Source organism: Hipposideros armiger, unplaced genomic scaffold (assembly GCF_001890085.2).
Source record: "Hipposideros armiger isolate ML-2016 unplaced genomic scaffold, ASM189008v1 scaffold_314, whole genome shotgun sequence".
Classification (NCBI taxonomy): Eukaryota; Metazoa; Chordata; class Mammalia; order Chiroptera; family Hipposideridae; genus Hipposideros; species Hipposideros armiger.
In genome coordinates this window covers 894,372-917,748 of record NW_017731664.1, presented here as the reverse complement: position 1 = coordinate 917,748, position 23,377 = coordinate 894,372, and the positions used below count along the sequence as shown (strand labels likewise).

Sequence of the window (23,377 nt, the reverse complement as noted above, 5' to 3'; positions counted from 1 at the left end):
AGACAAAATTAAGAAACCCCTTTGGTATCCTGTAAGGGGTTATTAATAGGTAGTTAATACCCAAGGGTGAGTTGCTCAGAGATTGAAGCTAGATCAATTTATATAGCAAAGTATATAGTTTATTTAGTTACCCACATTACTAAAGCCAAAGAAAGTGCGATGTCAATTTTATGGGTATTTTAGGCCAAAATATTCTAGAGGGACAGCACAGCTTTCGTGTTCCATTGGTTTTTGCCTTTTAAGTTAAATGGTCCCTTCCTTGTTACAGGTTTGATGTGACTGGCACTCTTCTTGACAGTGGCTAGGAGGGAAGAGACTAGAAACAGTCAGACATCAGTTCAGATCCTGGTGCTACCACTCACAAGTTGTGTGACCTGGGGCAAGTCAATTCATTTGTTAAACCTTAGTCTTCTCAGCAGCAAAATGGATATAGTCATAATGTCTACATGAGAACATTATTAGTAAGGGCCAATAAGATAACATATGGAAAACCACTCACCACTGTGCCTGGCGTATTAGTGAAGGCTTGATACATGTTAGCTATTGTATTATTAATATTATTATTGTTAGCCTTTATCATTTTCACATACACCCTGAGAATAATTTCATTTTGCTTTTTTTTTGAACAGTTGTATTGAGGTATAATTTACCCATAAGATGGACTCATTTTCATTATAATTTTGACTGATGGGAAAGAAAGGATCGTCTAACTCTCTAAGCATTTTGCTAATGAAACACACAACTCCCCTGTGTGTTTCTCTTCTTCGATATCCCACAGCAAGCATTTTCCAAACTCTGCTTGTATCTACTGTTAATCTGTACATCAATGATTAGTTTAATCTGGGGGCTTGTTCACTGTTGTTTGGTGTGTGTGTGTGTGTGTGTGTGTGTGTGTGTGTGCACGTGCGCACACCCATTATGCACTTTAAGGAAGCCCAGTGAAAAGACTTATTGAGACATTCACTTAGAGTCAACTTAAAAAGTCTATTGACTTTTTGCTACATGGCAACCCTGCGTTAGACTCCACAGAGAAAAGACACATAAGGCAGAGTCCCAGTTCTCAAAAAGAAATACATACATGTATACATAGGTCGGTAGAAAGAAGATGGAATTTAGGGTCAGGAGATCATATTTCAATTCATTTTTTTCATCACTCACTAACTTGTTGATTATAGATAAGTCTCTCAACCTCAGAGACTTGTTGCCCTCAAATGAAACATGAAGATAATAATCTGCCTTATTTGATTGACAAGGTTGTTATGAAGCTCCATTGTAGTAATGTATGTGAAATCTCTTTGGAAATTGTTGGCTAGATGACTATAGTTCACAAATATGAATTACAATGATATTCAGGTGCCAGATTGTGTGCTTCAGACATCAGATGCATTGAGAGATCCAGACCGTGGACTGGCACTATTAGGGCATGCTTCATGAAGGGAAAGAGACTTCTGCTGAGCCTTCAAAATAAGATAGGACTTCAATAGGTAGAAAAGAGTGGGAGGGAGGAGGTAATCTTCTTGGAGGGATTAAAAATCAGCACACTCCAGAGGCTGGAACAAGTATACAAGTACATACCAAGTAATAAAGGTTACCAGAGTAGTTATAATAGGTGGTTCCTCTTCTGAAACAACTCCCTCCTTCCAAGGCAAGTGAATACCTTATTTATCCAGCTCTTTTAGCTCCATAAAGGCAGGGGCCTTGCCTTTCTTCTCTAATCTCTCTCTAGTACCTATTACAGTGCTTGGCACATAATAGGTGCTCAATAAATGCTCAACAAATGAAATCATGGATGATGGTCATACCAGTTGCTATTCTTGTCTGGCTATGTTAATATGAGCATACCTTGGTGATACTGTGAGTTTGATTCCAGTCCATCTCAATAAAGCAAGTAGGGCAATAAAGCAGGGCACAATTTTTTCACTGGTAAAGGGTCTTGCTTTCAATCTGTATAAAGCACAACATCTATGAAGCACAATAAAGCAAAGCTCAATAAAATGAGGCATGTCTGTATTGTTTAAAGTCATCAGCCACTAATTAGGAGCTATCCTAACTCCCTCTATGTGGTACAGCCCCATCTGCTGTCAGGATTTATGAGATTTTTTGCAATGATGTCAATACTTGGTGTGGTTTTTCTCCACCCTGTCCCAGAAGACTCCTTACCCCCAGCAAACAATAAAGTGACCAGCAAGTCGTGTGAGTACAACGGGACCACGTACCAACATGGTGAGCTATTCATGGCTGAAGGGCTCTTTCAGAACCGGCAACCCAATCAGTGCACCCAGTGCAGCTGTTCGGTAAGACCCTGCATCTTAATGTCCCTGCCAGCCCCTACCCAAATAAGACAGCGTCCTCTGTACTTACACCTTTAGTTTGAGCCTAAACTATAGGGTATTTGAATGAAAGATAAATTGCATTTAAATCAGAAGCCTCCCTGCCAGTCCAGACTCCCTGATTTCATCAACTCTGAACAACTCTGTTGAAGAGATCAGACCCAGTCATATCCCCAACTTAAAGCTTTAGGACTGCTTAAATAGACAAAGATGAGCTAGTAGTCTTATTTTGCATTCCTTTTTACAATAGTTACACCACCAAAGCCTTTATCTGAAGGATTCAATTATTTGAAGCTTTGGAGATACTATGGGTAGAGGAGCCATTGGCACCATCTAGGGCCACTCTGTGCAATTCACAAGAAAATGGTGTGTCTCTTGGTTCCAGCCCTGAAATATTCTACTAACCATTTCATCACTGATGCCCTACAATGACAGCTCTCTTGACAAAAATGGATTGATCCTGTGACATTATTTGTCAAAAGAACTGTGTATACTTCAGGAATAAAGTATACCAATTATAACTTCGTCTAATTGTGCAGTCCAGTGAATGTAATAAATAGAACAAAAAAAATTGAGTAAAATGGGTGTTTATATTGCAGTGTGAGGGAATGAAGTTAGTTGTAAAAAGAAAAAAGGAACTGTTCTTCCTGTAAAGAGCATTAAATGCTGGATTGCCAAGGGGAGTTATAAAATCTCTTTCCTTAGGGATTTTTAGTAAAAATACAGTATCACAGTAGTTGGGAAAATTTGGATGTGCCCTTGCCTTCACAACCTTTCAGGAACCCTTCTAGCCCCAGAATTGTATCCGTCTAAGAACTAAGAACAAGGTTTAAGGAACAATGTTTGGAAAGTAGAACTTTAAGGAATGGAAATTATACAAAGACAGACAAAACTGCAAGTAAATTTGATCCTCTCCTTTGCTTCATGCTGGACTGAGCTGTCAATTCAGATTATTTGTGTAGTTTTGTATTACCCCAGAAAGCTTGTCTCCTGGGTTTGGAAGGGAGACTCTAGTAAGCATTACAAAAGGCGGCAATCAGACAAATCTGCATTCCCTGAAATCCTTAACACCCAGCTGGGGCATGATGGGGGACCAAGGGATACAATGAACAGAAAAGAGACGAGCAAGACTATAGTTGGTGGTTTGGAGGCTCAAGGCAGCCCTCACACTGGTGACTTTGTACCATCTTAGAACAGGATGCCCAGTGACGATTACCAACTCTTCTGTGACTTAGTCTCTGGCATGGCAAAATTTTAAATAGAAAAAAAAACTGCTGCCTAGTAAAATTTAGGAAGTACCTAGAACCAACCGTTGGAGAGCAGTGGGGAAGGACATGCCATGTTTTGAACCCTTACTCATCCCAGGTACTGAGCTAAGCCTTTACACTTATCCCAGATCCTTCTGACCTTAATTCTGTTTCTCCTTGGCAGGAGGGAAATGTGTACTGTGGTCTCAAGACTTGCCCCAAGTTAACTTGTGCATTCCCTGTCTCTGTTCCTGATTCCTGTTGCCGGGTGTGCAGAGGTAGGTGTTCCATATACCAAGGCCTGCGGTGCTACCACCCTGACTAGCAGGACTTAGAAGAGAGGAAATTACCTTCTCACTGTCCTAGGGAAAGGAATTTTCTATGGTAGTCTTAGTTTCTGGGGGTGCTCTCATACACAAAAGGGGAAAATAAAAGCACTGATTTTTGAGGGCCACCGCCTGAAAGAAACTGTACAGGAGTGTGGCAGGAGAGGTGGGGTGGGAGTCATCTAATGTGAAAGTGAGTGTCTTTATCTCTCCTTCCTTAATTCCTTCTAGCTCAGCCCCCACATTATTATATTGTAAAACACAGACAATTTACATACACAGTCTTAAAAGCAGAATGGGCCTTGTGAAGTATTAATGTGACCATTTTGAAGACTTTTTTTTGTAGGGCAAATTTATATACATATTTTAAAATTCCATGGTAGGATGGGGACAAACTAAATAAGAGCAAAATGTAAAAATCATTTTCTCAAATTTAAAATGGAATCGTCACCTTCTCAAGCCAGTTTTTTTTCTTCTTTCGGTCTCATTTCTTAGATAATGGAACCATTTTTTTTCTCAAAGTTCCTAAGATCAAACATAATCACCATCAATTTCTCCTTTATTACCTCTTCTCAAATTACCAAATATATCAGCCATCTTCTGTATCACTTCCTTTTCCTGCTTCCCCTATGGCAATATCCTAATTTTGTATTCGTCTCTTCCATCCAATCAACATATTTATTGAGCATCTGCTACATGCTCAGCACTGTACTAGAAACTGGATACATGTTGATAAATATAGTAGACATACAGGGCACCTCCCAGACTATATAACATTTTTTTAATAGCATCATTATGTGAATTATAAAAAGGATCCCCTTACTTAAGATACTTTGCTGCCATTTGCCAGAAAATCTCTGTGAACACACCCTCTTAGCTGTGGCACCCTTGTGCAACATGCAAACATCTCTGGCACATAGAGCAGCAAAGATAAGTCTCTTGCTCTTATAGAACTCACCTACCAGAGAAGACAAATAATAAAAAAAACAAGTAAACAAATATTTAAATATGAACAATGTAAGTACAGTTCACCCTCTGTATCCTCGGGTTACACATCCACGGATTCAACCAACTGCAGGTTGAAATGTTTTCTTTTAAATCCCAAAAAGTTCCAAAAAGCAACACTTGAATTTGCCACACACCGAGCACTATGCTGAATCCATGTAAATGAAGTGATGTATAGGTATACCCTGCTGTGGCCTATATGTAAATATGGGTTATATGCAAATACTGTGTCATTTTATATGAGGGACTTGAGCATCCTCAGGTTTTGATATTCGTTGGGCTATCCTGGAACCAACCCCTGTGGATACTGAGGGATGACTGCACTATGAAGGAAATAAACAAAGAACTGAGACAAAAAATAAAAGATGAAGACATTTAGGTTGAGCAATTAGGAAAGCCTCTCTGAGTTGACATTTAAGCTCAGACTTGAAAGATGAAAAGGAGCCATTTTTGCAAAGATCCTGGGGGAAGGGCATTCCAGGCAGAAAGAAAAGAAAGTTCAAAGGCCTCCAGCCGAGAAGAGTTTAGAGCTTTCAATGAATCTAAGGATTACTGTGGCTGGAATATAGTGATTGTGGTCAAAATTGTCTGGAGATGAGGCTACAAAGGTGAACAGGAGTCAGACCATGAAGAATCTTCAAGACCATGGGAAGGAGTTTGGAATTCAGTTTTTAAGTGTATTGGGAAGCCACTAAAAGGTTTTGCGCAGGGGCATGACATGATCCAGTTGATGTCTTTAAAGATCTCACTGGTTAGTGTGTCCACACTAGATTGGAGGGAGGTAATAAGGCAAGTGGAGAGGTCAGGAAGAAGGTGAGTGGCGTCATCTCTTTAGTGTGAGAGGGTGGGTGTCTGGTCTGGGGACACAGTGCAGAGTAGTGGTTCAGAAAGGAACCTTTGGAGCCAGGCTGCCTTGGTTCTCATTCCAGCCCTGCAATTATATAGCTGGGTGATCATGAACAATCTACTCAAGCTTTCTAACAATCTTTAAAGTGACGATAATGTTAACACCTACCTCCAAATGGTTGTGAAGTTTAAATGAGATAATGCAGGAAAAGGACCTAGCACAGTGTCTTGCATATAATGAGGATTTGATTAAATTTGAAATAAAATTTAGAGCATTGGTTCTCGACCATGGGTTCATATTAGAATTACCTTGGTAAATTTATGTCCAGACCAGGGATGGGGAGTCTTTCAATGTGCAGCCAAGGCTGAGAACCACTGAGAGGGAAAAAAATATGTAGGATTTGCTGGTAGGGAATCAGTATACATTACTACCAGCTTAATCTTCCAAAAAGAGAGCCTTAACCATGATACACTCCTGCTCAAAAGTCTTTATGCTGACACATATACTTACTATATGCCAGTCACAGTTCTATGCACTCTACAGATATGAACTCATTTAATCCCATCACAGCCCTGTGTGGTGAGTATTATTATTATTATCCACATTTTACAGATGATGAAGCAGAGAGAAGTTAAAAACCATGTTCAAGGTCATGTAGCTAGTGAATCAAGGAGTTAAGATTTGAACCCTGGCAGTCTGGCTCCAGACTCCAAGCTCTTAACCTTTTCACTCTGCCACTGAAAGGAATGGCTCCCTGTTGCCAGTAGAATACATGTCAACCCCCTGACTGTCACAGAGAAGGTCTTCTGTGCTCTAGTCTTAAGTTACCTTTATGAGCCAACATTCTTCCATTCATGCACTTCAGGTTCTGCTCACAGTGTTCCTGTGCTCTCTTTTCTTTGTACATTTGCTCTCTCCTCCACCCCTCAATATTTCTCAAACTTTAGTGTGCTTCAGAATCACCTGAAGAACTTGTTGAAATTCAGATCCTCAGACCATAACTGCAGAGATTCCATGTCCTTGGAATGGGTCCCTGGGGAGTGCATTTTAACAGGCCCCATTGTTCATCCTGATGCATGTGGTCCATAGGCCACGGCTTTGGGAAACGATTCCCAACACCATGTAGGTGGCTGAGGGTGGCCTGAAACAATAGTTTACATCTTAATTTAGTACACTTCAATTGAGCCTATTAGAAGTGTGAAACCTGAGTAAGCCAATAGAAAAGCATCCAACGACAGTCTATGATTGGTCAAACCATCTAGTTCCAACCATATGGCAACCAAGTTTAGGATGAATGAGTGGAGGCTATTTCATGATAAGGAATTGGGAGGGAAAAGAGACAAAATGGCTGCCCAGGTAACAACTGCACAGGTACAGTAAAGGTTGGGAGGAGGGAGTGATGTCTCTTTCTGGAAAACCCCTTCCCTCCATCTCTGCCTGTGAAAATCCTGCTAGTTCCTCAAGACCTAGTTCAAATTCAGCCTCTGAGGCTCTAATGTAAGTAGTCCTCAAGTCACATTTTGATAAGTACCAGCTGGAAAAAGGCCTTTCTCTCTTCTGTGCCTTCCCATATGCATCCTTAATTTCTTCACCCCTAAATCTTGCTTATCCTTAAAAGGCCAGCCTAAATACCACCTCACTTCTTTAAAAAAGAAGTGTTATTAAAGTATAATTGTCATACAATATTATATTAGTTTCAGGTGTATAATATAGTGATTCAACATTTATATACCTTACAAGGTGATCATCACACTAAGCTTAGTAGCCATCTGTAACTGTGCAAAATTATGAAAATATTATTTATTATATTCCCTGTGCTATATACTACATCCCCGTGACTTATTTATTTTATAATTGGAAGTTATTAATCCTATAAATTAAGAGTAAACCTCCCTTCTCTATGGGACCCCTCAGCACCTCACCTGTGCTTCTCCAGTAGCATTTACTACCTTTTCACATTTTGTCTTTTATTATTTGTGCCCATCCATGTCTTAACATCCTTACCAATGTATAAGCTCATTAAGTGAGAATCTATTTATGGTTCATCCTTTTATTTTCTCCCACTATGCTAGGTACAGAATAGGTGCTTTTTGAATGAATGCACACTAGCTGGGAAATATTGCCAGAAAGTTAGTCATGGTTTGAATTAAATTCTACTAAAATAGGATAGTATTGCTGAGATTTCTTCCTCTGAATTACAGATTGACTGTGGTAGATGGTACTGACTATACATTTGTTCATAGTCAGTGGGAAATTACCTGGTGTCATTTTTAATCCCCATTTTGTTTTTTATCCCCAACTCACTTAAGGACACTATAGTTAGTGTTTTTAAAAAATAAATGACCTTATTCTGAGTATCAGTATATGCCCATCCCTTTCAATATGCTCTTTGTACCATCCCTCATAAGGCAATATGGATTTGCTTGCAGCCTAATTTGATTTATGCTTCAGTAAGGACCTTTTCATACCTGTTTCTCAAGTGTGTGTGTACTGTACCTCAGTACAGCTATTATGTTTCAGCCAGGAAAGATGGATATTTGTTCCTCTTCTCTTTTTCCATCTTTGCCTCAACTTAATTTGAGTTTGCTCCAAAGGGAAGAGAGTCCATACTGAGCAGAAATGTATGTATACATGGTTGCTAATATAAACAGCTAGTTCCTATAATCCAGTCATTAGACTGAGATGATGATGATGATGATGATGATGATGATGATGATGATGATGATTTTGGAGGAAAAGACATGTCAAAGCTCAACTGAAGAACATTTAATAAAAGAATGGAAACATCAAAAAGGCATATTAAGGCATGTGAGAGGAAATATAGTGCAAAGTACATTGACTCTGAAGCCAGAAGGGCATAGATTTGACATAGCAGAGTTACCACCTACTAGAGATGTTATCTTGGGCAAGGTACTTCACCACTCAGAACCTTGATTTTCTCAGCTGTGAAAATGGAGATTATAATATCTATGACCCATGGAAAGGTTGTAAAATTTAACTGAGATGACAGAGTGCTACGAGAAGGTCTAGTACAGAGTTATTGCTTAATAAGTGTTAATTATTCTATTTAGTAGAATAATTACTACATTTATTATCCTGGGATTAAGTAGAATTGCACCTTCTCTATCTTTGATAGTCTTGCTTTTGTATTTATTCAATCTGCATATACAGAACTTTATTTCTAGTTCTTCTTGTGGTAACAGATCTTGGGACTAACAATCTTCTCAACGGTTCTCTTGTCACAATTTAAATTTCTTTTCTTTTATCATGTCATCAGAAACAACAGATAAAAGCTAGTTATTACCGATCATGTATTGTCCCTTCACATAGTCGACAGTTCATTAAGACCTTTCTTTGCCTTCTCTTCTCCAGCCTAAATAAACCATTCTCTTTCATCTTTCCCTGTAAAGACTAAATCCTACACTATCATAAAATTGATGCTTTTTCCTCTGCCTTTAATTTCTTTACATCTTTCAGTTGTATATAATTTGATTGAATATCCTTTGAAGTTCTAATTTTTGAAGCACCTAGTCATTTTTTTTGTTGAAATTATGTTCTTACAAAGGTATATCTTGTATAAGCATATTACTCATACAGCAGTGAATCCAGACACATTTCTTTCCTATGCTGGTCACCCTAAATGCAGGCAGAATACTGCAGAATAAATAACCTTTTGAGTGCTGAACTTGCAAACATTTAAATAGAAAGGGCCCCATTAAATCAAGCTCTCTGCACAATCACCAAACACTAATGTGTCCATTTCTTCCTGGGTCTGACAGCAATATAAGCCACAGATTGAATCTCAGCTCCAGCCTCAGTTGTTTAGACATGTCTCTGAGGCCAGGACAGTCAGAAGAGTGTTGTCAGGGTGCGTGTCATTGCTGACACTTCAGCAAACCTCATCTTGACTGGAAGTGTAGCGCAAACAGCTGCTGGAACCTTACGGGAACTTTATCAAAAGAAAAAAAATCTCTTCAGAGATTGTACGGCTGCCACATTCTGGGCAGGCTGGCCTCAAAACCAAACCTACACCCAGCTTTCCTCTACCATTTCTGCTTCCTGTCTTTTCCCTATCTTGCCAAAGCAAAGGGTAAACCTATGTACTTAGACTGTAGACAAGGGGGAGGTATTTGGGGTAAGCTATTAGCTGTGTTGAGAACCAAGCTTTCATTTGGTAGATGGTGTACATATGTAGTACCTACTATGTGGCAGGCAGTGGTTGAAGCACTTAGACGCTCATTTGATCCTCACAACAAAGTAGGAACAATTATTATCCATATTTTACAGATGAAAAAAACTGAGGCAGAGAAGTTAAGTAACTTGCCCAAGGATACATGGTAGTAAGTGGCAGAGCTAGAATTTAAAACTTGTCAGCCTGGATGTAGAGTTTCAAGTTCTTATACTACCTGGTGGGAGCCATTCATAATAGTGTGGCAAGGGCCTCTCCTAGTGCAGGGAAGCAATATAGGAAAGAGGACAGGTGTGACAAATTGTCATAGGCAGATAATTTTGAGAAACAACACTGTCTGTCTTTCCCCATCAAGGCCTCAACCTACCTACTCCCAACCACAGGAGAATACCTTCATTCTATCCTTCGCTCTTTCTAGGCTTAAAGAGGCCTGAGTGTAAATATCTACCTTCTTTCATTTGTCAAGGAACCACTAAGTACCCAGCACTGTGCTGCTGCTGGAGATGCAATGGTGAACAAAACAGACATGGAACTAACTGCCTTCGTGAAGTTTAGTGGGGAAGACAGACATTTGTCAAATAATAACACATGTAAATATAAAATCACAACTGTGCCTCATGACACAAAAGAAAGGTATTATAAAAGCCAGTCATTGAGAGGGATTGACCTAGTCAGGTTGTTGAAGGAAGGTACCTGGGACTGTCTTCCTAGCCTCAAATCACACCACATTCCTCTCTGTTCTCTGTACCCCAGGGTAAGGGAGGACTGAATAAAATGTTAGGGAGTGAGAGGGTCCAAGGTGGTGGATTAAGTAAATGCTATGGTACTGCATCCCAGGATCACACCAAAATTACAAATAAATTATAGAATAATCAACCTCAAGAATCATCTGAAGACTAGATGAACAGAAACCCTATTACTAAAGATATAAAGAAGAGGCAACATCAAGACTGGTAGGAGGGTCAATGATGTGAAACAGGCTGACCCCAAACCCACAGATAGTGGTTGAAAACAAGAAGGGACACCTGGACGGCGGGGATCCCCCCTGAAAAGGAAGGAGTCACAGCCCCACACTGGGCTCCCAAACCCAGGGGTCCTGTTCCAGGAAGACGAGTTCCCACAACATCTGGCAGTGAAAATCAGTGAGGACTCTGTCTGCCCGTCCCAGTGAGAAAGAAGGTGGCTGGAAACCAAGATACCCTTTTAAAGAGCCTGTGGCAGACTCACTGTCTTGCAAATACTCACCTGGTGTCTGGTGGAGGGGTGGCAACTCAAGAGGCAGCAGAGACATACAGGAAAAGACTGAGTTTTTTGGATTCAGGGCGAGGGCTAGAGGGACAGCAGCCATTATCCCTGTGTGTACCCTACAGGAAGGCACCATCTTTTTGATGTTGAACCCTCTCCCAAAGGACCAAATCTAAGACCACATTGGTAAAATCCAAGCATGCACAACACCTTGGTGATGCCCTCAGTCGCTGCCCTGCACAGCTAGTACTGCATATCCCAGGGCACTCTCAGCTACTGAGCAGCTGGCCCCACCTCACAAGCTGTGGAAACATTATACAGCAATGGATGGCCTGCAGCAACCTGAGGAATGTTTGGTGGTGAACAACCTGTGCCGCAGCCTCTATTGGGTGGCTTCCAAGGACCTGCGGGCCTATGGTGAGCAGTGGCTGGCTGTGGTGTTCTCAGGACATTTTTGTGAAGTGGTCATGGGCCTAGCATTGGTGCAAGAACCAAAACTGCATTAACTTTGTAAAAACCACATCTTACAACCAGAAGCTCCCTGGAACCCTGCCCTGCCCACCTAGAGCTGCATTGCCAAGGGCATGCTTGGCACCTGGGTGGCTGGCTGCACCCAACAATCCCTGGAAGCCTTCTATAGTAGCAAATGACCCGTGACTGCCTGGGAAATTTTTTTTGGTTGGCAGTAAGCTACAAGTGGTACCAAAGCTGCTCTAGGGCAGCTATTGGGGATATGCGATCTTGAAGCAAGCAATGTTCTGGTTTGTGGTGTTCCAGGGCATTTTGTGAAGTGGTCACAGGCCAGGCACTGTACCTGAGGTAAGCAGTGACTGGATGCAGTGTTCTCAGGGTATTCTGCTAATTGGTCACAGGCTAGGCACTGGTGCAAGAACTGAATTGACATTAACCTTGTAACAACTACTGGCCATGATTCGTGACTTCCTGGGACCCCGACACACCCAGCTAGTGCTACATCTCTGAAGGCACTCTTAACACTAGGTCACCCAGCCCAGCCCACACACCTAAGGGTGCTCTTTTAATGGCTGAGCCTTATGGGTAGCAGGCAGGTGACAATAGGCCTAGGTGGCTCTGGGCCATTTGCTAAGCTGCCTCAGGACCAATACTGGTGGCAGCTGGCCTCGGTTCGCACGAGGCCACCCCTACATACCTGCAAGTCCAGAACAGGCAGCAGCCAACCACATATAGCTTTGCAGTTTCTACTGGGTAGCTGAAGATTGGTGACAGGCAGGACTGAAATTGGTCTGCGTGGGAGCCTATCCTAAGAGACACCAGAAATAATGCAGACACACACCAGGTTCAGATGATACCAGAGCACTACCTGGTTTGCACCACAAGCGGCACACCCAAAGGGGGTTCATAACAATCACAAGAGTCTGTGGGTGGCGAATCCCCCTCTTAGGGGTGAGCTTCCATACAGCAACTGTGGGCATAGTCAAACCTCAGTCAGCCTGGCAGGCAGTCCAACCCACTGAGGTACGAAAAGCAATCAAATCTCAACTACAAAAGAAGAACATACACAATACACTCAAGGGACACTCCTGGAACACATGCAAAAGGGACCAGGGACACCATGCCATTGGACCACACAGGACACATACTACATAAGGCTGCCTAGCAAAGACTGAGAGACATAGAAGATCTACATAGTGCACAGAAGTAAAAATAGAGCAGCAGCCAGAATGAGGATACAAAGAAACATGTCCCAAATAAAAGAACAGAAGAAACCTGCACAAGTGAAACTAATTGAAATGGAAGCACCCAACCTACCAGAGACAGAGTTTTAAACACTGATTATAAGAATGCTTGAGAAACTAGTAGAGGTATTTGGATAAACAGGCAATTGAGTGTTTGTGTAATTTGTCTCTTTTTTACGAAAAAGGAAATGTGTTAAGGAGGTTTAAATACAAGAATAGCTAACAGTTGCTTATATTGAGAATATTGCTGTAGTAAAATAAAAAATATAAAAATGATGCCAAGTACTTCACTAAAACATATTGAATTTCATTAGTAAGTTGATATGACAAAACCAAAATAACACAGTTTTTTTTCTTGTGAGAGAGAAAAGAAACATTTGTTTTCTTTTTATCGTCTATATTTGAGACCACTACTTCACCCTTAATTCCATATGACTCACTAGCTGTATTTTTTTTTAACTATGATTGCAGTTCTTGGAGAACAATGTTGACAGCTTTGAGCTGAAAAAAAAATCATTATAATCAGTGTTGAAGATATGAAATCACAATGAGAAAGAATTTGTGTTTACAGTAGCAGAGGCCACATACTGTGATAGTTTGCATTAGAAATTCATCAGGCATAATATGCAAACTGAATCACAGTAGAGGATTTGAAGACCTTATGACATGAAAAGGTCATTTTTGTTCAGGTACCTGTCTACTGTGTTAAAATAAAAATAATATTTCTGTCAAAAAAAAGAATGCTTAAGGAATTTAGTGAAAATCTCAATAAAGAGATAGCAAGCATAAAGAAGGACATAAAAACCATGAAAAATAACCAGTCAGAAATAAAGAATACAATACCTGAAATGAATAATACACTAGAAGGAATCAACATCAGATTAGATGGAGCAGAGGATCGAATCAGTGATTTAGAAGACAACATAGCAGAATACACCCAATCAGAACAACAGAGAAGGGGGGATTTTTTAAAAATGAAGATAATTTAAGGGAAATCTGGGACAGCTTCAAGTGTAACAGCATTCACATCATAGAAGAACCAGAAGAAGAGAGGGAGCAAGGGGTCATGAACCTATTTGAAGAAATAATGAATGAAAACTTCCGTAACCTGTTGAATGAAATAGATATACAAGCCCAGGACGTCCAGAGTCCCAAACAAGATGAGCCTAAACAGGTGAACACCAAGAAACATCATAATTAAAAGGGCAAATGTTACAGACAAAGAGAGAATCCTAAAAGTAACAAGAGGAAGACGCCTAGTTACATAAAAGAGAGCTCCCATAAAGTTATCAGGTGATGTCGCAGCAGCAACTTTTCAGGCCAGGAGGGAGTGGAAGGAAATATTCAAAGTAATGAAAAACAAGGGCCTACAACCAAGAGTACTCTACCCAGCAAAGCTATCATTTAAAATTGAAAGAGAGTCAAAATGAATATGATACCTAGGAATAAACTTAACAAAGGTAGTGAAGGACCTATACACTGAAAACTATAAGACATTTTTAAAAGAAAATGAAGAAGACACAAAGAAATGGAAAGACATTCCATGTTCATGGATTGGAAGAATCTACATAGATAAAATGGCCATATTACCCAAAGCAATACACAGATTTAATGCAATCCCCATCAAAATCCCAATGGCATTTTTTTTAAGAAATAGAACAAAAAGTAATCCGATTTGTATGGAATCACAAAAGACCCTGAATAACCAAAGCACTCCTAAGAAAAAAGAATAAGTCTGGAGGTACCATACCCCTGACTTCACCTTGAACTACAAAGCAACAATAATCAAAACAGCATAGTGTTGGCAGAAAAACAGACACACAAACCAATGGAATAGAATTAGAAACCCAGAAATAAACTCACATAAATATGGGCAGATAATTTTTTACAAAGGAGCCAAAAATAATGGAGAAAAGAGACTCTTCAATAAATGGTGCTGGGGAAACTGGAAAACAATGTGTAAAATAATAAAACTAGACTGCTCTCTCTCATCATGTACCAAACATTACTCAAAATGGATCAAAGACCTAAACACAAGACCTGAAACAATAAACTACCTAAAAGAAAACATAGGTACTAAACATATGGACCTTGGGTTCATAAAGGATTTTCTGAATTTGACCTCAAAGGCAAGGGAAGTAAAAGCTAAAATAAATGAATGGTTCTATATCAAATTAAAAAGCTCTGCACAGCAAAAGTAACCATCAACAAAAGATACAATCAACTGAATGGGAGAAGATATTTGCAAACAACGCATCTGGAATGGGCTAATATCCAAAATATACTCATATAAGGAACTCATACAACTCAGTAACAAAAAGACAAACAATCCAATTAAAAAATTGGCAGAGGACATGAACAGACACTTCTCCCAAGAAGACATACAAATGGCCAAAAAATATATGAAAAAATGCTCAACTTCACTAGCTATTAGGGAAGTGCAAATCAAAACCACTATGAGCTATCACCTCACACCTGTTAGAATGGCTATCATCAACAAGTCAAATAAGTGTTGGAGAGGCTGTGGAGAAAAAGGAACCCTCATACACTGTTGGTGGTAATGTAGATTGGTGCAGCTGCTATGGAAAGCAGTGTGGAGGTTCCTCAAAAAATTAAGAATAGAATTACCATATGACCCAGCAATCCCTCTCCTGGGTATATGCCCCAAATATCTGAAAACATTTATCTGTAAAGATATATGTGCTCCGATGTTCATTGCAACCTTATTTATATTGGCCAAGATATGGAAACAACCAAAGCATCCTTTGATAGACAATTGGATAAAGAAGATGTGGTATATATGAGGTCTGACAATGAACTTCGTGAACTCATCCTAGAAAACGTGCTTCATACCTCATTGCTGAATATCACTATGGTCACCTTCAAAGTACTCCCCTTGGTAAGCTATACACTGATGCCAGAGCCTAGTCCACCATTCAAAGCAATTTTGGAACTGTTTTTCTGGAATGGCCATCATATTGAGCTGTCGTCATATTACCCTTGATGTCCTGAATGACATCAAAATGTCTTCTTTCAATATTTTGTTTATCTTTGAGTAAAGAGAGAAGTAATTGGGGGCCAGATCAGGTGAGTAGGGAGGGTATTCCAATACAGTTATTTGTTTACTGGCTAAAAACTCTCTCACAGACAGGGCCATGTGAGCTATTGCATTGTCATGATGCAAGAGCCATGAATTGTTGGCAAATTTTCAGGTTGTTTTTGTCTGACTCTTTCATGCAGCCTTTTCAGCACTTCCAAATAGCAAACTTCGTTAACTGTTTGTCTAGTTGGTACAAATTCATAATGAATAATCCCTCTGACATAAAAAAATCGTTTGACTCTTGATTTTCACTGACGGAACTTTTTTGTGCACTTTTATGCTTTGTTTGACGGTTGTATTGGTACACCCATGTTTCATCACCAGTGATAACATGGCCCAAAACATTGTCTTGCCACCCCAAATGGTCTTGGCCAACTTTGACTCTCCTTGGCTTTTGTTCATTGGTGAGCTCCTCTGGGACCATTTTTGCATACACGTTTCTCATGCCAAGATTTTCAGTTATATTTTCATAACTGTTTCTCTGTTGATGTTTACTTGCTCTGTTATGCTTCTCACAGTCAGCTGATGATTGTGACACACAACTCGACAAATATTTGCAATGTTTTCATCAGTTCTGCTCATTACTGGCCGCCCTGACCTCTCTTCATCAGTGACGCATTCTCTCCCCTCTGAAAAACATTTAATGCATTTGCAGACTGCTGTTTTCTTCTTGGCATTACCCCCATAAACTGGGGCTAACATGTCCCTGATTTCACTTCCACTTTTGCCAAGTTTAACAAGAAATGTAATGTTTGTTCATTGCTCTAATTCAAGCACAGACATTCTCACAATGGCACACTAAAACACACAACAACAATAATGAACGCCACTCAGCAAGACACTGCCACACTTCAACACAAACACAGCTGTGAGACACTGATATAACAAGGTTATGAAACCTTATTGAGCTTCTTGTGCAGTGCTGCCATTGCAAGCACACAATGGCAAGTTTGCGAATGTACTGTCAGACCTGATATACACAATACTACTCTGCCACAGAAAAAATGTAATACTGTCATTTGCAACAACATGGTTCGATCTTGAGATTATTATGCTAAGCAAAATAAGTCAGACAGAAAAAGTCGAGAATCATATGACTTCACTCATTTGTAGGATATAAAACTGAAAGCAATGAAGGAACAAGACAAACAAAGAAACAGAAACTCATAGACACAGACAACAGTTTAGTGGTTACCAGAGGGTAAGGGGGGAGAAAGATGATAGAAGAGGGTAAAGGGGATCAACTATATGGTGATGGAAGGAGAACTGACTCTGGGTGGTGAGCACACAATGTGATATATAGATGATGTATCATAGAATTGTACACTTGAAAACCTATGTGAATTTACCAACCATTGTCACCCCCAATAAATTTTAAAAATAAAAAATAAATAAAATTGAAGAGAGACAAAATAACTTCTCAATTAAAAAAAAAAAAAGCTAAAGGAATTCATTATCACCAAGCCAGTATTACAAGAAAGATGAAAAGCACCTTTTTAAGGGGTCGGCCAACTGGCTTGTTGGTTAAGAGTTGGCTTGGGAGTGCAGCTCTGAGCAGCAGGGCTGCCAGTTCAGATCCCACATAGGCCAGTGATGCTGCCCTCTACAGCTAAGAACATGAACAACAGCTCGACCTGGAGTTGTGCTGCCGTGAGTCGCGGGCGATGGCGTAAGCTGCAGCCCCTGTTGCAGTGGACTGCTGTAAGCTGCTGTAAGTGGCTGGCAGCCGGCGTGAGCTGCCATGAGAAGCTGTCCAATGGCCGGCGACCGATCTGCCCCAGCCGGGAAGAGTGCAATGTTCAAAATACCAACATAAGCCAGTGAAGCGACATCCTCTACAACTAGACTGAAGAACAAAAGGACAACTTGTCTGTTCCCCTTCCCCAATTCCCCAGCACTGTTCCCTCCCCAAATTCCCCATTAAAAAAAAATAAAAAAGTACTTCTTTAAGCAAAAGGGAAAAACAAACAAAGATAAAAAATGTGAATAATAAAATGGCAATGACTATTTACCTATTAATAATCACTTTAAATGTAAATGGATTAAATGCTCCAGTCAATAGATATAGGGTAGAAGAATGGATAGAAAGGAAGACCTGTGCATATGCTATAAAGGACCCATCTCAGATCAAAAGATATACATAGACTGAAAGTAAAGAAATGGAAAAATATATTTCACACAAATAGAAATGAAGAAAAAGCTGGGGTAGCACTACTTATATCAGACAAAATAGACTTTAAAATGAAGATTATACTAAGAGACAAAAAGGACATTACATAATAACAAGGGATCAATGCAACAAAGGGCATAACCCTAGTAAACATATATGCCCCCAACATGGGAGAATCTAAATATACAAAATAAATATTGACTTACATAAAAGCAGAGATCAACAGTAACACAAGCATAGTAAGGAACTTTAACAGCCTACTGACACAAATGGACAGATCTTCCAGACCAAATATCAACACAGAAACAGCAGCCTTAAATTACACACTAGACCAGATTGATTTAATTGATATTTTTAGAGGATTTCACCCTAAAGCAGCAGAATATACATTCTTTTCAAGTGCACATGGAACATTTTGCAAGATTGACCACATGTTAGGCCACAAAACAAGTCTCAATAAATTTAAGAAGATTGAAATAATATCAAGTGTCTTTTCTGACTACAATGCTATGAAACTAGAAATCAATTACAAGAAAAAAAATGAAAGACACACAAACACATGGTGGCTACATAACATGATACTACATAATGAATGGGTCGATAATGAGATCAAACAAGAATCAAAAGAAACCTTAGGACAAATATTAAATGAAAAAAACTATGACCCAAAATCTATGGGACACAGTGAAAGCAGTGTCCATAAGAGGGACATTCATAGCAACAGAGGCCTATCTGAACACACAAGAAAAATCTCAAATGAACCATTTAACTTTACACCTAAGGGAATTGTAAAGAGAACAGCAAACAAAGTTCAGAGTGAGTAAAAGGAAGGAAATAATAAAGATCAGAGTAGAAATAAACAAAATAGAGGCTAAAAAACTGTATAAAACATCAATGAAACCAAGAGCTGTTTTTCTGATAAGGTAAACAAAATGGACAAATCTTTAACCAGACTCACCAAGAAAAAAAAGAGATGACCCAAATTAAAAAAAAAAATCAGAAGTGAAAGTGGAGAAGTGACAACGGACACCACAGAAATACAAAAAAATTAAAGAAGGTATTACAACCAACTAGATGCCAACAAATTGTACAACCGGGTAGAAATGGATAAATTCCTAGAAGAATACAATCTTGCATGGCTGAATCAAGAAGAAACAGAAAATTTGAACACTCCAATTACTACCAACAAAATTGAATCAGTAATCAACAATCTCCCAGTAAACAGAAGTCCTGGACCAGGTGGCTTCACAGGTGAATTTTATCAAACACTCAAAAAAGAATTAACACCTATTCTCCTCAAAATATTTTTAAAAACCCAAGAGGAAGGAAAGCTCCAAGCATGTTTTACAAGGCCACCATTACCCTGATTCTAAAACCAGACCAAGACATTACAAGAAAAGAAAACTATAGGTCGATATGCCTAACAAACATAGATGCAAAAATCTTTAACAAAATCTTAGCCAACTGAATTCAGCAATACATTAAAACATCATACACCACGATGAATTAATTTATTCCTGGTATGCAAGATTGGTTCAATATCCACAAATCAATTAACGTGATGTATCACATAAACAAAATGAAAAATAAAAATCATATGGTCATATCGATAGATGCAGGAAAAGCATTTGAGAAAATCCACCATCCATTTATGCTAAAAACTCTCAGCAAAGTGGGAATAGAGTGAATCTATCTCAACATAATAAAGGCCACAGAGGACAAACCCACAGCTAATATCATACTCAATGGGGAGAGCTAAAAGCATTCTTCTTAAGATTAGGTACAAGACAAGGATGCCCAGTTTCAACACTTTTATTCAACATAATACTGGAAATTCTAGCCACGGCAATCAGACAAGAAAAAAAATAAAAGGCACCCAAATTGAAAAGGAAGAAGTAAAATTGTCATTATTTGTATATGATATATACAGAGAACCCCAAAGACTCCACCAAAAAATTATTAGAACTCATAAATGAATTTAGTAAAGTAACAGGATACAAAATTAATATTAAAAAATCAGTTACATTTTTTATATACCAATAACAGACTATCAGAAAGAAAATTGAAGAAAACATTCTTATTTACAATTACATCCAAAAAATAAAATACTTAGGAATAAATATAACCAAGGAAGTAAAAGAACTGTACTCACAAAATTATAAGATATTGAAGAGAAAAATTAAAGAAGATACAAATAAATGGAAACATCCTCATGGATAGGAAGAATTAATATAGTTAATATGTCCATGCTACACAAAGCATCCTAGAGATTCAGTGTAATTCCAATAAAAATGTCAATGGCATTTTTCACAGACTTAGAAAGTAATCCTAGTATATTGGGTTGTCGGAAAAGTCATGATGTGTTTTTTCTATGTTTTTCATTGCAAAAATTTGTCATGACTTTTCTGACAACTATATATATATATATATATATATATATATATATATATATATATCCACAGAAGACCCCAAGAAACCACAACAATCCTGAGAAAGAAGAACAAAGTTGAAGGTATCACACTACCTGACATGAAATTATACTACAAGGGAATAATAATCAAGCCAGTGTGGTTTCATTGTGATAGATTAAATGACCATATATGGATGGATTTATTTCTGGGCTCTCTATTCTGTTCCTTGTAAATATTTTGTAGGGTGTCAGATGAACACATGTCTTTTTAGGGAGACTACTTCATGGATGGTGTAGAGGCTTGACCACTGCACTGTACACCTGAAGCTGAAGTTGAATAATATAGTATGTCAACTATAATTATATATATATATATACATATATATATATATATAGAGAGAGAGAGAGAGAGAGAGAGAGTCAGAGTCACGGGATGTGGAGTATAGTGTGGGGATTTGATTCAGTGGAATTGTAATGGATATGTATGATATCGGATGGGGGGGACAGTGGCTTGTAGAGGGGGTTGTCACTTTGTGAGGGGTGAAAAGTATAACTATTACATTGTTTTGTACACATGAAACTAATAAAAGAACAACAACATGGTATTGGCATAAAAAACATAGATCAATGTAATAAAATAGAGGGCCCAGAAATAAATTTATGCCTATATGGTCATTTAATCTATCACAAAGGAAGCAAGAGTTTACATTGGAGTAAAGACAGTGTATTCAATAAATGGTTCTGGGAAAACTGGACAGATACATGCAAAAAACTGAAAGTGGACCACCCTTTTACCCCATGTATAAGTATAAACACAAAATGGATTAAATATTTAAATGTAAAACCCCAAACCATAACACTCTTAAAAGAAAATATAAGAAGTAAACTCTCAGACATTACTATCAGTAACATTTTTATTGCTATATCTCCTCTGGCAAGGGAAACAAAAGAAACATAAACAAACCTGACTACATCAAACTAAAAAGTTTTTGCACAGCAAAGGAAACCACTAACAAAATGAAATGACACCCTACTGAATGAGAGAAGATATTTGCCAATGATACATTTGATAAGTGGTTAGTATCCAAAATTTATATTAAAAAAATCATACAATTCAACACCAAATAAATAAATAACCCAATTAAAAATAAGCAGAACCTCTAAATAGATATTTCTCCAAAGAGGACATATAGACAGCCAATAGACATGAAAAGGTGCTCAACATTACTGATCAGAGAAACGCAAATAAAAACCACAATGATATACCACCTCATTCCTGTCAGAATGGCCATCAACAATAAATCAACAAACATAACGTGTTGGCAAACATGTGGAGAAAAGGGAACCCTTCAACACTGTTGATGGTATTGCAAATTGGTGCACCCACTATGGAAAACAGTATGGAGGTTCCTCAAAAAATTCAAAATAGAATTACCTTATGACCTAGGAATTCCACTCATAGGTATTTATCCAAAGAAATTGAAACACTAATTTGAAAAAATATATGCACCCCCATGTTTACTGCAGCATTATTCACAATAGCCAAAATATAGAAACAACTGAAATGCCCACCAATAGATTATTGGATAAAGAAATTGTGGTACATTAATACAATGAACTATTACTCTTCCAATAAAAAAAAAATAAATACAATCTTACCATTTGCAACAACATGAATGGGCCTAGAGGTTATTATGCTAAGTCAGCAAAATGAAGACAAGCAGCCTACCAGATGCAGAGTTCAAAACAATGTCATAAAAATGCTCAATGATCAAAGGAAGAGCTTCAACAAAGACATAGGAAGCATAAAAATGGAGAGAGAAAACATGAAAAAAGAACCACTCAGAAATGGAGTGTACAATAAGTGAAATAAATAATACAGTAGAGGGAATCAACACTAGATTAGATGAAGCAGAGGATGGAATCAGCAAATTGCAAGTTAAGATAGCAGACAAAAACCCAATCAGAATAGCAAAAAAAAGAATCCCCAAAAAATGAGGATAGTTTAAGGGGCTTTTTGGACAATATCAAGTGTACCAACATTCACTTCATTGGGGTAGCAGAAGAAGAGAGAGAACAAGGATTGAAAACCTATTTGAAGTAAAAAATGATGGAAAACTTCCCTACCCTAGTGAAGGAAATAGACATACAAGCCGAGAAAACTCAGGGAATCCCAAACAAGATGAATCCAAAACAGCCCACACCAAGACATGTCATAAATAAAATGCCAAAGAAAGATCTTAAAGACAAAGAAAGATCTTAAAAGCAGCAAGAGAAAAGTAGTTACTTACCTATAAGGGAGCTCCCATAAGAATTTCAGCTGATTTCTCAACAGAAACTTTTCAGGCCAGAAGCGATTGGCATGAAATATTGAAAGCAGTGAAAAGTAAGGACTTGCATGCAAGATTACTGTACCCCGCAAAGCTGTCATTTAGAATCAAAGGACAGATAAAAGAGCTTCTCAGACAAGAAAAAGCAAAAGAAGTTCAATGCGAAATCAATATTACAAGAAATGTTGGAGGGACTTCTTTAAGAAGAAGAAAAAAAGATAAAAAATATGAATGATAAAATGGCAATAACTACATATCTATCAACAATTACTTTAAATGTAAATGGATTAAATGCTCTGATCAAAAGGCATAGGGTGATTGAGTGGATAAGAAAACAAGACCCTTGTATATGCTGCATACAAAACACACACTTCAGATTGAAAGACACACACAGACTGAAAGTAAACGGATGGAAAAAGATATTTCATGAAAATGGAAACAAACCTAAAAAAGCAGGAGTAGC

The 23,377-nt window shown here is 38.5% G+C and overlaps 1 protein-coding gene across 6 annotated transcripts in view; it reads left to right on the top strand.

Annotated features, from left to right (window-relative positions):
- Window positions 1–23,377, top strand: part of CHRDL1 (chordin like 1) — a 167,104-nt gene that overhangs the window by 107,738 nt on the left and 35,989 nt on the right. For 3 of the 6 annotated variants that reach the window (XM_019660202.1, XM_019660200.1, XM_019660198.1), the window contains exons 5-6: window positions 2,149–2,294; window positions 3,762–3,855. In XM_019660202.1, coding sequence (XP_019515747.1) covers window positions 2,149–2,294; window positions 3,762–3,855 — 240 coding nt within the window. The remainder of the gene's footprint in view (window positions 1–2,148; window positions 2,295–3,761; window positions 3,856–23,377) is intronic. The other 3 variants (XM_019660203.1, XM_019660201.1, XM_019660199.1) reach the window with 1 other exon arrangement.